Here is an 11405-nt window from a genome sequence, read left to right on the forward strand (position 1 = left end):
CTGGTTCTCTGACAGTATACCTGGCAGCCCATCAGACACCGAGCCTAATTCAACCAAAAATTAACCCTCTTTCCTCCCCGGTCGGAGGACTTAAACCTCAAATCTCCTAGTGCCACAAAAGGGAAGAAGAAGGGGGGCGGGAATCCCATGTTAAAATAGATGCTGCCACTCCAGTCGCCAGGAACATCCTCGTTCTGGTGGTCCAGGGGTCATGAATTTGGAACCACAGAAAATTGCAATCATACTACACGGCCATATTCAGGTAAATGATGTCTACTGATTTTTTCAGATTTTAGAGTCAACCGATGAACAAAGCATAGAAGACTGCATTTTGGTGACAGACAGAACACAGACGTTAACAGCCAGGATGATGGGAGAGTAAAGGTACATCAAACCGGTTAGGGAGGAAGAAGTGGGAGATGAGAGGGGAGGCCCCAGTGCTGCCACCCTCATCCTACACAAAAGAGAGTCCCTGCGGCCCAGCAGAGAGTTCTAGGTGAAGAATAAATACCAAGTTACAAAAATAACCAAGCAAAGAACCAGCAATGTAACTATCAGAAATTAGGAGAAGGGGAGGGAAGGAAGGGATCAGAAAGCATCAAAGCATTCAATTCTCACTTTTCATTGACATGGGGTAAAAAGCAGAGTCCGTCTGCCGATGCAGGGGACACGGGTTCGTGCCCCGGTCCGGGAAGATCCCACATGCCGCGGAGCGGCTGGGCCCGTGAACCATGGCCGCTGAGCCTGCGCGTTGGGAGCCTGTGCTCCGCAGCGGAAGAGGCCGCGGCGGTGAGAGGCCTGCGTACCACAAAAAAAAAACCCAAAAAACTGCTAGCTCTAGGCTAAGGGATGGGAGAGATAGGGCAGGAAACTTCATTTTTATCCATAAGCCCTTTGGGGTTTTGGGGTTTTTTTTTTTTGTTAACCCTGGCATGTATCAATTAAAAATGTTGCTTGCCACGTTAGTAGACAAAGGATGTTGCAGCCACCCACAATGTGCACCCTGAGAGGATTCAGGATGGAGAAAAGCAGGATGCTGAGTCTACATATAATAATTAAGGTGTATCTCAAAGGAATGTTTTCAAGGAGCCCAGACTCTCGCATCTTCCCGTACCAAGAAAAGTGCTAAACTCATTAACTTGAAATGTCTGATTTTCTTTCATTAATGGTAATCTTTTGAAGTTCCGACTACCTGGTCTTTGTTGCAAAAACTCCTATACATCCTGGCTCCTCCCTTACCTCTTCGGAGCAGTCCCTCAGGGCTATCTGAGGGGCTGTCTTCTGGGGCGGGAGTCCTCAGAAAGTCCGCTGAATAAAACATAATTCTCAACCTCTAGGTTGTACATTACTTTTTCAGTCGACACATGCATTATCTTGACTTTTAAAATTAAAAGTTTAAAAAGTGACACTGCTGTCCGGCTGGGGCGGAAGGGTCAGTGTGCGGCGAAGTGGCGGCGGGCTGGGGAGGGTTGGGGGCGGGGCCAATGGAGGCGGGGGCCGGAGGCGGGAGGTCTGGCGCCTGCGCACTAGCGCAGCATGTTCCTGCAGCGCAGCCGCTCCTCCTCGCGTTTCTCCTCCAGACGGTTCTCCAGCAGACTCAGCTCCCTGCGCACCACCTTCCGCATGGACGGCTCCAGCTCCAGCACTTTCTCCAGGTCAGCCTTGGCCTCTGCCTCATTCCACACCTCGGCGTGAGCCCGGGCCCGCACGTAGTAGGCCTTCGCGATGCCTGCGGGGAAGACCCAGCTGGACCCGCCACCCAGACCGAGAGGCAGCACCGACCCCGCGCCCGGCGGGGCTTGACCAGCTTACACAACCCTTAACCTTGACCCTGAGTCTTAACCTCTCTGTACCTCCAGAGCCCGTCTCCTCCACTATAAAGTACGGACGATAATAATCGCAGTACCTACTTCCCGCCCTTCCGCGGACCCTTCCAAGGCCCTGCAACTTAATTTACATTCACAACTTTCTATTCTTTTCTTACAGAAGAGCCCCAAATGGTGCAAGCTCCAGACCCAGTCACTGCACCTGTCCCTTATGGTCACTATAAGGATTAATTGAAATGATAAATGCAGAGAATTTAGCGTGTGACGCAGAGTAAGTGATCTTGTAACATTCCTCAAACATCGTCTTCACAAGTATCGCCGTATCCGCGCATCACAGATCCTAGAATGTACTTAATATTGTTCTCTGTATTGATTGCCCCCGTTTTTAAAACCCGTTTACTGCTCCACACAGGTTTGGTGAGCTGCTCATATTTTGCCCCAATGCACCTTAAAATAAAATGCCTCCCACAATAAGCACAGCTCATCCATCATCTGTGATATCGTTATAGGCTTGGGAAAACCCTGCTGCGTGGAGGCGAGTTTTGACGCCCTGACAGGGTCAGAAGAGGCCACCCGAGGTCTGTGCACGTGACTCTGGGCCCCTGGGCGGGGTTGGACACCCTCCCCCCCCAACCCCGGACCCGCTTCCCGCCGCCCACCTGGGTGGTGCCGGAGGATGTCACTGGTGTGCGCCAGCACCTCATAGTATTCCTCCTTCTTCAGCAGACACTGGCAGTAGTTCAGGATCAGGGTGTTGATCATCTTCTCCAGCTTCAGCCACTGCACCTCCCAGGGTTTCTCCTGCCCGATGAAGAAAGGGCTGCTGCTGCCCTGCCCCCACCCCTCTCCCCCGCGGCCAGGGCCAGTGCAGGGCTGCTCCCCCCACATGCGCCCCACTTCCCAACCCCCTGGCGGGCAGCCTCCCACCTTGACCTGCAGGTTCCTCAGGCAGACGATGGCTTCCTGGTACTTGGTAGAAGCCTCCTCGTAGCGGCCCAGCTTGAAGAGCCGGTTTCCTTCTCCGTGGAGAATGGGCACCGCCTGCATCTTCTCATCTTTACTCAGGTTCCAGGTCTCCCTCTGGTACTCGCTGGGGGCCTCCACCTGCCCCAAGAGCTGCAGGTCAGTAAGGCAGGGACCCCGAGTGCTCGAAGCCCAGCAGGGCAGTCCCTTTCCCTTGCAGGGGACCAGAGAAAGTGGACCCAGCACATCTTGCTGAAATCAGCTCTTCATTTTCCACAGTGAAGATTGCGGGCAGAATCATGCTTGCTGGCCAAACACATACAAACAGGGGAAGGAAGCAACAAGCCCCCCACCCAGGGCCTTACCCTAGATCAGAGCCTTTGTGCAAATTAAGAAAAGGTACTCCTTTGTCAACACACTTTACTTCTAATATTCAGAAAATTGCCATGATACTCATTTCATTAGAACAGAACACTTTATTGCCATCTGTTGGAAAAATATTATTATAAAAGCACAGATATATAACGTCTCTAATGAGCACCTTAGAGGGGATGCCCTCTTGCAGTGCACAAGCCGCACAGCTGTTCAAGCAGACCCCTTGGTGACACAGTTCTTATTTATTTGCACTCACCCATGTAACCCTCAGGCTGAGCCTCAGCCTTGGCCATTAGCTGAGTCCTGCCCTGGTCTGAGCCTCTCCTACCACCCCACAGACAAGGGCCATCAATCATTCTGGGGTCTGGGGGAGAGACTGTGGATGGTTCCATGCAGCCTCTCCCGCTATTGGAGAATGAGATCGGAACCCACAAACCGTAGGGACTGGGGCTGAGGATGTAATTCTAGACTTCTGGGAAAAAATGGAAGTAGATAACCAATAGAAAGAAAGAAGAAAATAACATTTTAAAAAATTAGTCCCAAAAGGGCTTTTCCCTTGGAAAAGGCAAAGTACCGGTTTTTGGGGAGGAGGGGTCTAATTCCAGTTCCCCTGTGGTGTATGAACCCTTTATCGTTCTCTGAAGAGGAACTGGGTGATGTCCACTGACCCGTGGGGCTGGGCTCCCCTTGATGCCCACTGACCCCTGTTGCTTTTTGATGCTGGGACAGTACCTACCCCACCTCCCATGCCCCAGGGTCACACCTGCAGCAGCTCTATTACGAAAATCAGTGGCTGCGGCTCCTTCTGCAGCTCATCCAGATCCTCGTAGCCCAGTGTGTGGTAGGCGAACATGTTGGCCAACCCACACGTGTGCACGTGCCACTCAGTGGGGTCCTTGCCCTCCGCCATCTGCCGCAGGCTCCGGGACAGGATGGGGTAGACCCCTGTGTGCTGTGAGGAAAATTGGGCGGATGGCATCAGGCTGTCTGCTCAGAGCCAGCTGCGCCACAGAGAGTCCCACTCTGGGGCCCCCCCAGAGCAGGACTTCTGCTGTCTCCCTACCCCTGCCCCATGGCTGTTACTACTCGTCACCCCAGCGTACCCCCACTAATCACTGTGGTTACCTGTGTGCCAGGGAGAGCACACTACACCTGTTAGCTCCTTTAATCCTTAAGGTGACCCTACGAGGGAGGCCCTACTATTCTCCCCATTTTAGAGATGTGGGAACTAGAGCCCAGAGAGGTTAAGTGATTTGCTTAAGGTCACACAGCTAGGAAATGAGAGTCAGGATTCAAACCCAGCTCCGGGGACCATGCTTTAGCCGCAGTGCTATGCTGCCTCTTGCTGGCCCTTTTGGTCGCGACTCAAACGGCTTTCTCTCCCAAGGAGACCCCTCAGTCCGTGAAGCCTGTGACCCGCAGGGACGGGAGCATGGAGAGCTGTGGAAGGAGCAGGGCTCTGGGCCCAAGAGGGCCAGGTTGGTGTCCTGATGGTGCAGCTGACTGACAGTGAGTCCAGGTCACTGCAGCTCCCTGAGCTCCCATCCCCTGGATTGCACCTATCTGATAGTGAGGTTGGTGTGGGGGTTAAATAAATGAGATGGCACAGATGTAGGGCCAGCTCATCACAGCTTCACCCAGCACCAGGAGCTGGGGTGGCCACCCTCAGGGTGGAAGAAGCTAGGAAAATCAGCTGCTTGGCCTCAGGCAAGGCCTCAGCTGCCCCATCTGTGAGCGGGGATGCCCCACAGATGAGCTCTGAGAACCGCTCTTCAGGGGCTGGGTCCTGAGATGGCCCATCTCAGGCTCCTGCACCGCAACTCTAGTAAAGACACACCACTGGGAAAGTGAAGGGGCAGGAATTGTTCAGCTTGGTCTCCAAGTCACCAGCAAGGGGATGAAAGTCACCCCCTCCCTACCTTCACCAGCCAGGATTAGCCCGGAGTACCTTCAGCTTCTCTGTGAGCTGGGTGACCAGATGGCAGTTAAGCCTGTTGAGATTAAAGCTGGAGGGAGGGAGGGAGGGGCCCCCCGGGAACAGCTTGCTGCGGGGAGGGCGCACTCCGGCCCCAGCTCGCAGCCCCCTGCCTCCCAGAAAGTCAGTGCTTAGCTGCTGACCCCAGGAATGGGAGGCTGCTTGGACATGACCTCAGACCAAGGCCTTGTCCCATTAGCCACCTGCCACCCTAGCACAACTAGGGATGCTGGTTGGCACAGTGGACTGTAGGATGCCACCGGGAGTGGGCAGACATCCCAAGAAGAAGAATACAGGCCAGAAGAAGGAGCAGAACTCCAGGGCCCCGCACCCACCTCTGCAGCATCTCCGCTGAGACTGGGCAGGGGGACCCCGGGACCACTGCCCCTCTCTGGGGCTTCAAGGCCACAGCCTGTTTCTGTCTGAGGGGCTCTATCTATCTGGAAATTGCAAACTGGCATCCTGGAGGCCACCATTCAGCTCCCAGATTCGTTTTGTTTTATCCTTCACGTAATTAGTTGCCAACACTTAAGCACTGAGAGAATTCATGGACTAATGAAAATCTCTAGTTTGTCTATAAAACTCAGACTATCCAGCCACACCAGACCTGCCCCTTTCACACAGCAGCCATCCCATTGGAGCTCAGGAGCAGCTGCCCACTGTGAATGGAGCAGATGACCTTCAGTCACCCAGGGGCCCTGGCCCTTGTGGTATTTGAGTTTGCAACCCCTGGCATCACCAGACTGGGCACCAGCAGAAAATTCCTCATAGAGACCAGTGTGCTCCCTGGGTAGAGGGGGTGGTAGTACATTTCAGGGCAGAAGCTCCCAGAGCCCCTGACGGCCCCTGCCTCTTCACACTCCCTGGCCTGGATGCTACCTCTCTTCCCACTTCTAGGCCTGGTGAACTCCTATTCATCCTTCAATACCCAGCTCAATGTCATCTTCTTGAAAAAATTCCTCCTGTGATCCTCAAGCAGTTAGTTGCTCCCCTCCTGTGGCTCTAAACGACTCTGTCCTCACTCATGTATATCATGGTGCTACCTGCCCTGCATTGTAATTGCTTAGGTGTCTGCTCCTCCCCCAGAATTCAAGTTCCTTGAGGGATGGGGACTTTGCCTGTTTAGTCTCTAACACCTAGCACAGGCCAAACCTGGTGCACTGAATGTTTTCAGATAGACCTACAGATAGATGATGGGTGGATGCATAGTGATGGAAGAATGGATTATGAATAATTCTGGTTGAAGGGAAGGATGGATGAATTGATGCCTAAGTGTGTGGATAGAAGCATGGATAAAACATGGATGTATAGATGGGTAAATGACTCTGGAAAGAATGTGTGTGTGTGTGTGTGGTGTGTGTGTGTGTGTGTGTGTGTGTGTGTGTGTACATGTGCAATCATAGCAGCTGCGAGCTGAGGGGAGATGAGGGGGACTATTGGAAAAACCAGTAATCGTCGTGGCATAAAAATTACCAGCCTGGGCTTCCCTGGTGGCGCAGTGGTTGAGAGTCTGCCTGCCGATGCGGGGGACCTGGGTTCGTGCCCTGGTCCGGGAAGATCCCACATGCCGCGGAGCGGCTGGGCCCATGAGCCATGGCCGCTGAGCCTGCACGTCCGAAGCCTGTGCTCCGCAATGGGAGAGGCCACAGCGGTGAGAGGCCCATGTACCGCAAAAAAAAAAAAAAAAAAAAATGTCAGTGGCCCCTGGTGAAATAATGGATCTGGGCATCCACCAATAGGCTGGTAAATCCATTGCTTGATATCAAGAAGGAGCTTGGCTGTTTACAATCACCAGGACATGGAAGCAACCTAAGTGTCCATCATTGGATGAATGGATAAAGAAGATGCGGCACATATACACAATGGAATATTACTCAGCCATAAAAAGAAACGAAATTGAGCTATTTGTAATGAGGTGGATGGACCTAGAGTCTGTCATACAGAGTGAAGTCAGAAAGAGAAAGACAAATACCGTATGCTAACACATATATATGGAATCTAAAACAAAAGGTCATGAAGAACCTAGGGGTAAGACGGGAATAAAGACACAGACCTACTAGAGAATGGACTTGAGGACATGGAGAGGGGGAAGGGTAAGCTGGGACAAAGTGAGAGAGTGGCATGGACATATATACACTACCAAACTTAAAATAGATAGCTAGTGGGAAGCAGCCACATAGCACAGGGAGATCAGCTATGTGCTTTGTGACCACCTAGAGGGGTGGGATAGGGTGGGAGGGAGGGAGACGCAAGAGGGAAGAGATATGGGAACATATGTATATGTATAACTGACTCACTTTGTTATAAAGCAGAAACTAACACACCATTGTAAAGCAATTATACTCCAATAAAGATAAAATTTAAAAAAAAAAAAAAAGAGAAGGAGCTTGGTAATGGCTGGGTCAGGCTGTCAACACCTGAGCCCACCAACCAATCTTAACATCACAGTAAGAGAGGTAAGCAGATGTGGAGGTACACAGTTTATAGAAAATACTGGGGATCGAGGAACGTGTTAGACAAGTCCACGGCAAAGCAACCAGCAAAATCAGAACATGGGAACTTCAAGACAAGTTACCCAGTTTCTTCAACAAATCCATGTCCAAGAAGAAAAAGAGGAGAACCCATAAACGAAAGGAGACTTAAGAGATGTATTAACGAAGCTCTGTGCATGGACTTTGTTTTGATCCTGATTTGAGCAAACCAACCAGCAGGAGTGAATGAGGAGACAATTGGAGAAATTTGAGCAGTGACTGGATACTAGATGGCATTAAGGAATTATTGGGTTTTTTTTTTAATGTAATAAGGATATTGAGGTCATGTTTTTTAATGTCCTTTTTAGAGATACAAATTGCAGTATTTACAGATGAAATGCTACGGCATCTGGAATGTGCTTTAACCACAGGGGATGAGGAAGGAAGGTGGATGGGTTTAGATGAAACAAGACTGGCCGTGGAGTGATGGCGCCTGGTATAGGGTGATGGGTATTTGGAAGTTGATTATGCCTTTTTGTCGACTTTTGTATAAGTTTGAAAGTTTCCATAAGAAATGTTTGTTTAAAGGTCAGTGAGTTTTGCCCTTTCTATCTGGACCACCGAGGAGAATGCCTTGTCTGGATGATTGCTAAGGGTGCCATAAATGAGAAAACAATTTTGCAGTGTTGGTAGGAGTGGGGAGAAGGGCAGAAGATGACCAGTGGCCAAAAGTCGCCAGGATCCAATAATCCTGCCCAAAAGTGAGGGCTGTGAGGTGGGCCCTGCACCCACATCCCACCAGCCAGCTTTGACACCGACTGTCACTCTAGCAGCACCTATTCTTTTTGGCGAATCCATCTTCGCCGCTACCGTAGCTGAGAAGGAGTGGGCAGGGTTCTCTCTCCAGAGTTTTTTTTTTTTTCAGTATTTTTTTATATTATTATTATTTTTGCGGTACGCGGGCCTCTCACTGTTGTGGCCTCTCCCGTTGCAGAGCACAGGCTCCGGACGCGCAGGCTCAGCGGCCATGGTTCACGGGCCCAGCCGCTCCGCGGCATGTGGGATCCTCCCGGGCCGGGGCACGAACCCGTGTCCCCTGTATCGGCAGGCGGACTCTCAACCACTGCGCCACCAGGGAAGCCCCAGAGTTTTGTTTTACCCTCACTTTCCTGAAACACAGAAGCCCTGCAAAGTGGATGGGCGGGGCCTACTCACGATGGTGTCACACCAGAACTCGGCCACCTCGCTGAACCGCATGGACGTCAGCAGGATCTCCCAGACCTCCAGCTTGAACATGTTCCCGATGATGATGTGCATGGGATGGCCCACCTTCTTGCTGTCATCTATCACCGTCCGCTCATCATCACATTTCAGTGTTCGGAAATGAAAGGTCACCTGGTCACCAAGAGAGCAGACCCTGGTCTAGACATACCTCCCGAGGCCCAGCAGAAGCCATCCCCTATCACCGACTCCCTGGGCTGTCCTCTCCCAACCCCAATCAGACCTTAGAGCATCCCCCTCCCACCAGCCTGCACTCCCCGACTCCCTCCTAAAGGACCCCATCCCACTCTCGACAGCTCTGCAGGTCAGGAAGTCCTGCCTTAAACACGCCCTAGATCTGAGGCCGCAGACCCAGACACATCCGTCATCCGTCTAGGAGCCCACCAGAGATCCCCGGACAAACACCCGGAGCCCTGAAGGCCCTTCCTTCTCCCTCAGCATTTGGGACCCCCCCCACCCCCGTGAATGGGCACCACTTCAGAGCTACCCAGATGCCTGGGGCAGAGGCAAGGGGAGGAGCAGTTGATAATTCCAGCAAGGACCTCTTGGCCATTTGTTGGCAAAGCTGACAAAGGCTGTTTGCAGTGCCCTGTGGCCAAGCTAGAATGCAGAAGGCTGCCATGGGGGCTTTTAACTGGTCTGGGGGGCGGGCCCCACTCACTCGGGCTCCAGTGATGAAGTTTGGGAGCTCCCCCGTGCCCCCATGCAGAATGGTTTTCTTGATCCCTTCCACGTTGAGGAGCAGAGCGGCATCCATGGCTCCAGGTGCAGGGTGATGTCCAGCCCAGCTGAGATAATCTGCCTAGAGGAAGGTACTTAGGTGGCTGAGCGGGGGGGGGGGGGGGGGGGGGGGGGGGGGGGGAGCGGGGGTTGGGTGTGAATGAAAGGAATAAGGTGGAGCCACTCCCGGCAGCCTGGCCGCTGTCCCATCCTCTGCTTCTAGCAGTGACGCAGGGACCCTGCCTGACATCCACTGTTACTGCCTCAGCTTCTGTTCCATCCCACCCTAAGAAGGAGGGAAGACAGTTGGAGCTTTCTTAAAGAAGACAGGAGGGGACTTCCCTGGTGGGCCGCTGGTTAAGACTCCACGCTCCCAATGCAGGGGGCCCGGGTTCGATCCCTGGTCTGGGAACTAGGTCACGCACACCGCAGAGAACATCCCACACGCGGCAACAAAGATCCGCGTGCTGCAACTAAGACCCCGTGCAGCCAAATAAATAAATATTAAAAAAAAAAAAAAAAAAAGACAGGGGATCAGGAGTGACCAGCAGCAGAGAGGCCTCAGGCTACTGAAGGAGAGGGCACTGCAAGCCCCCTTTACCCTGCCTGGTCCTGGGGCGTTGGTCCTGGTCTCAGACTCTTTGTCCCTTTGGAGCCCCGGCCGGGGTGCAGTCCCGCTTCCCTCTTTCCTATGTCCCGCTATCTCCTCCCCAAGATCTGCCCGCAAGCTGGCTTGGGAGAGCACTAAGACGGAGTAAGAGAAGGGGAGCAGGTTCGGAGAAAGTTGAGGAACCCCCACCAGCCCTGCTCCTGTCTCCCCTACAAGGTCTGGCTGAGGACAGTGAGCTCTCCCGTCCCCTTTGCAGGATCTCATCCCTGTGCCCTGGCCCCCCGGGCAGAACTTATTCTGGGCATTTGGGGTTTAAAAGTGAAAAATGATGTGAAGACGTGGTGTTTGGCGCCACCTTGTGGCCAATCCAAGTTCTCATGCCTGGTCTGCGCCAGGCCTTGAGAGGCTACGTTACAGGGAGCAGGGACACAGGACCCTGCCACAGGGAGAGACAAGAAGAGGGCACCAGGAGCCCAAGAGAGCTGCGTTCAAAGGGCTGATCCCACCTCTTATTTCCTGACCTTGTGGCTTTGGGTATCTCCCACCCTATCTCTATTTTCCCAACTGAAATGGGAAAATCGACCTCTCCTGCCTCCCTCTCTATGAAATTGAGAAGCTTCCCTGAAAAGTGAGTGGGACCCTAAAACCCAGCATACCTAAAAGTTTTGACTCCCATGAGGAACCATTGGCATACAGCAGGGCCAAGCCTGGGCCAACTGGTCTGGGTCACAAACCCAGACTGGAGCAGCCCAATCACCCCTCCAGGACCCCTCCCTGAGTGCTCAGAACCTCCCCACTGTGGGCCCAGCTCCATCTCTCTCTGAGGACAGGGGATAAGGTGGAGGGGGGTTGCAGAGGTCCTTCTTTTCTGTTCCATTCTTTCTACAGCCACATAGCAACCTAGAGCAGTCTGCATGCGTAGGAGGCAAGATGGTAAAACTACAAAGAAAAATCAGAGAGATTCCCATAAAAGTCAAGGGAGGGGGGACACAGAGCAGGGGCAGTGGTTGCTTCTGGGGTCCTGGCAATATTCTGTTTCTTCACCCAGGTGATGGTTACATGGGTCTTGGCTTTATAAGTATTCATGCTACTAGCCTTTACGTTTTAGGCATTTTTCTGTCCATGATATCATCACAATGGAAGAAAAAGTTCTAACTGGGTCTCACATTGCTCAAAACTCTCCC

General features: G+C 52.6%; 1 protein-coding gene across 1 annotated transcript; it reads right to left on the bottom strand.

Moving 5' to 3' along the window:
* Window positions 1-1526: 1526 nt before the first annotated feature.
* On the bottom strand, window positions 1527-9648 carry AIPL1 (aryl hydrocarbon receptor interacting protein like 1). Its single transcript, XM_032617013.1, has 6 exons — window positions 9553-9648; window positions 8826-9005; window positions 3928-4116; window positions 2754-2930; window positions 2486-2627; window positions 1527-1729 (listed from the first exon to the last, which is right to left on the bottom strand). Exons 1-6 carry the CDS (start codon window positions 9646-9648, stop codon window positions 1527-1529), a joined length of 987 nt encoding a protein of 328 aa, XP_032472904.1.
* Window positions 9649-11405: the final 1757 nt, after the last annotated feature.

This window comes from Phocoena sinus, chromosome 20, assembly GCF_008692025.1.
Source record: "Phocoena sinus isolate mPhoSin1 chromosome 20, mPhoSin1.pri, whole genome shotgun sequence".
In the NCBI taxonomy this organism is placed as follows: Eukaryota; Metazoa; Chordata; class Mammalia; order Artiodactyla; family Phocoenidae; genus Phocoena; species Phocoena sinus.

Coding starts and splice junctions, on each gene's coding strand:
- AIPL1 (XM_032617013.1), bottom strand. CDS start 9,648: ATGGATGCCGCTCTGCTCCTCAACGTGGAAGGGATCAAGAAAACCATT. Junction 2,931..3,927: donor TCGTAATAGAGCTGCTGCAG/GTGTGACCCTGG, acceptor CTCTTGGGGCAG/GTGGAGGCCCCCAGCGAGTA. Junction 1,730..2,485: donor CATCCTCCGGCACCACCCAG/GTGGGCGGCGGG, acceptor TCTTCCCCGCAG/GCATCGCGAAGGCCTACTAC.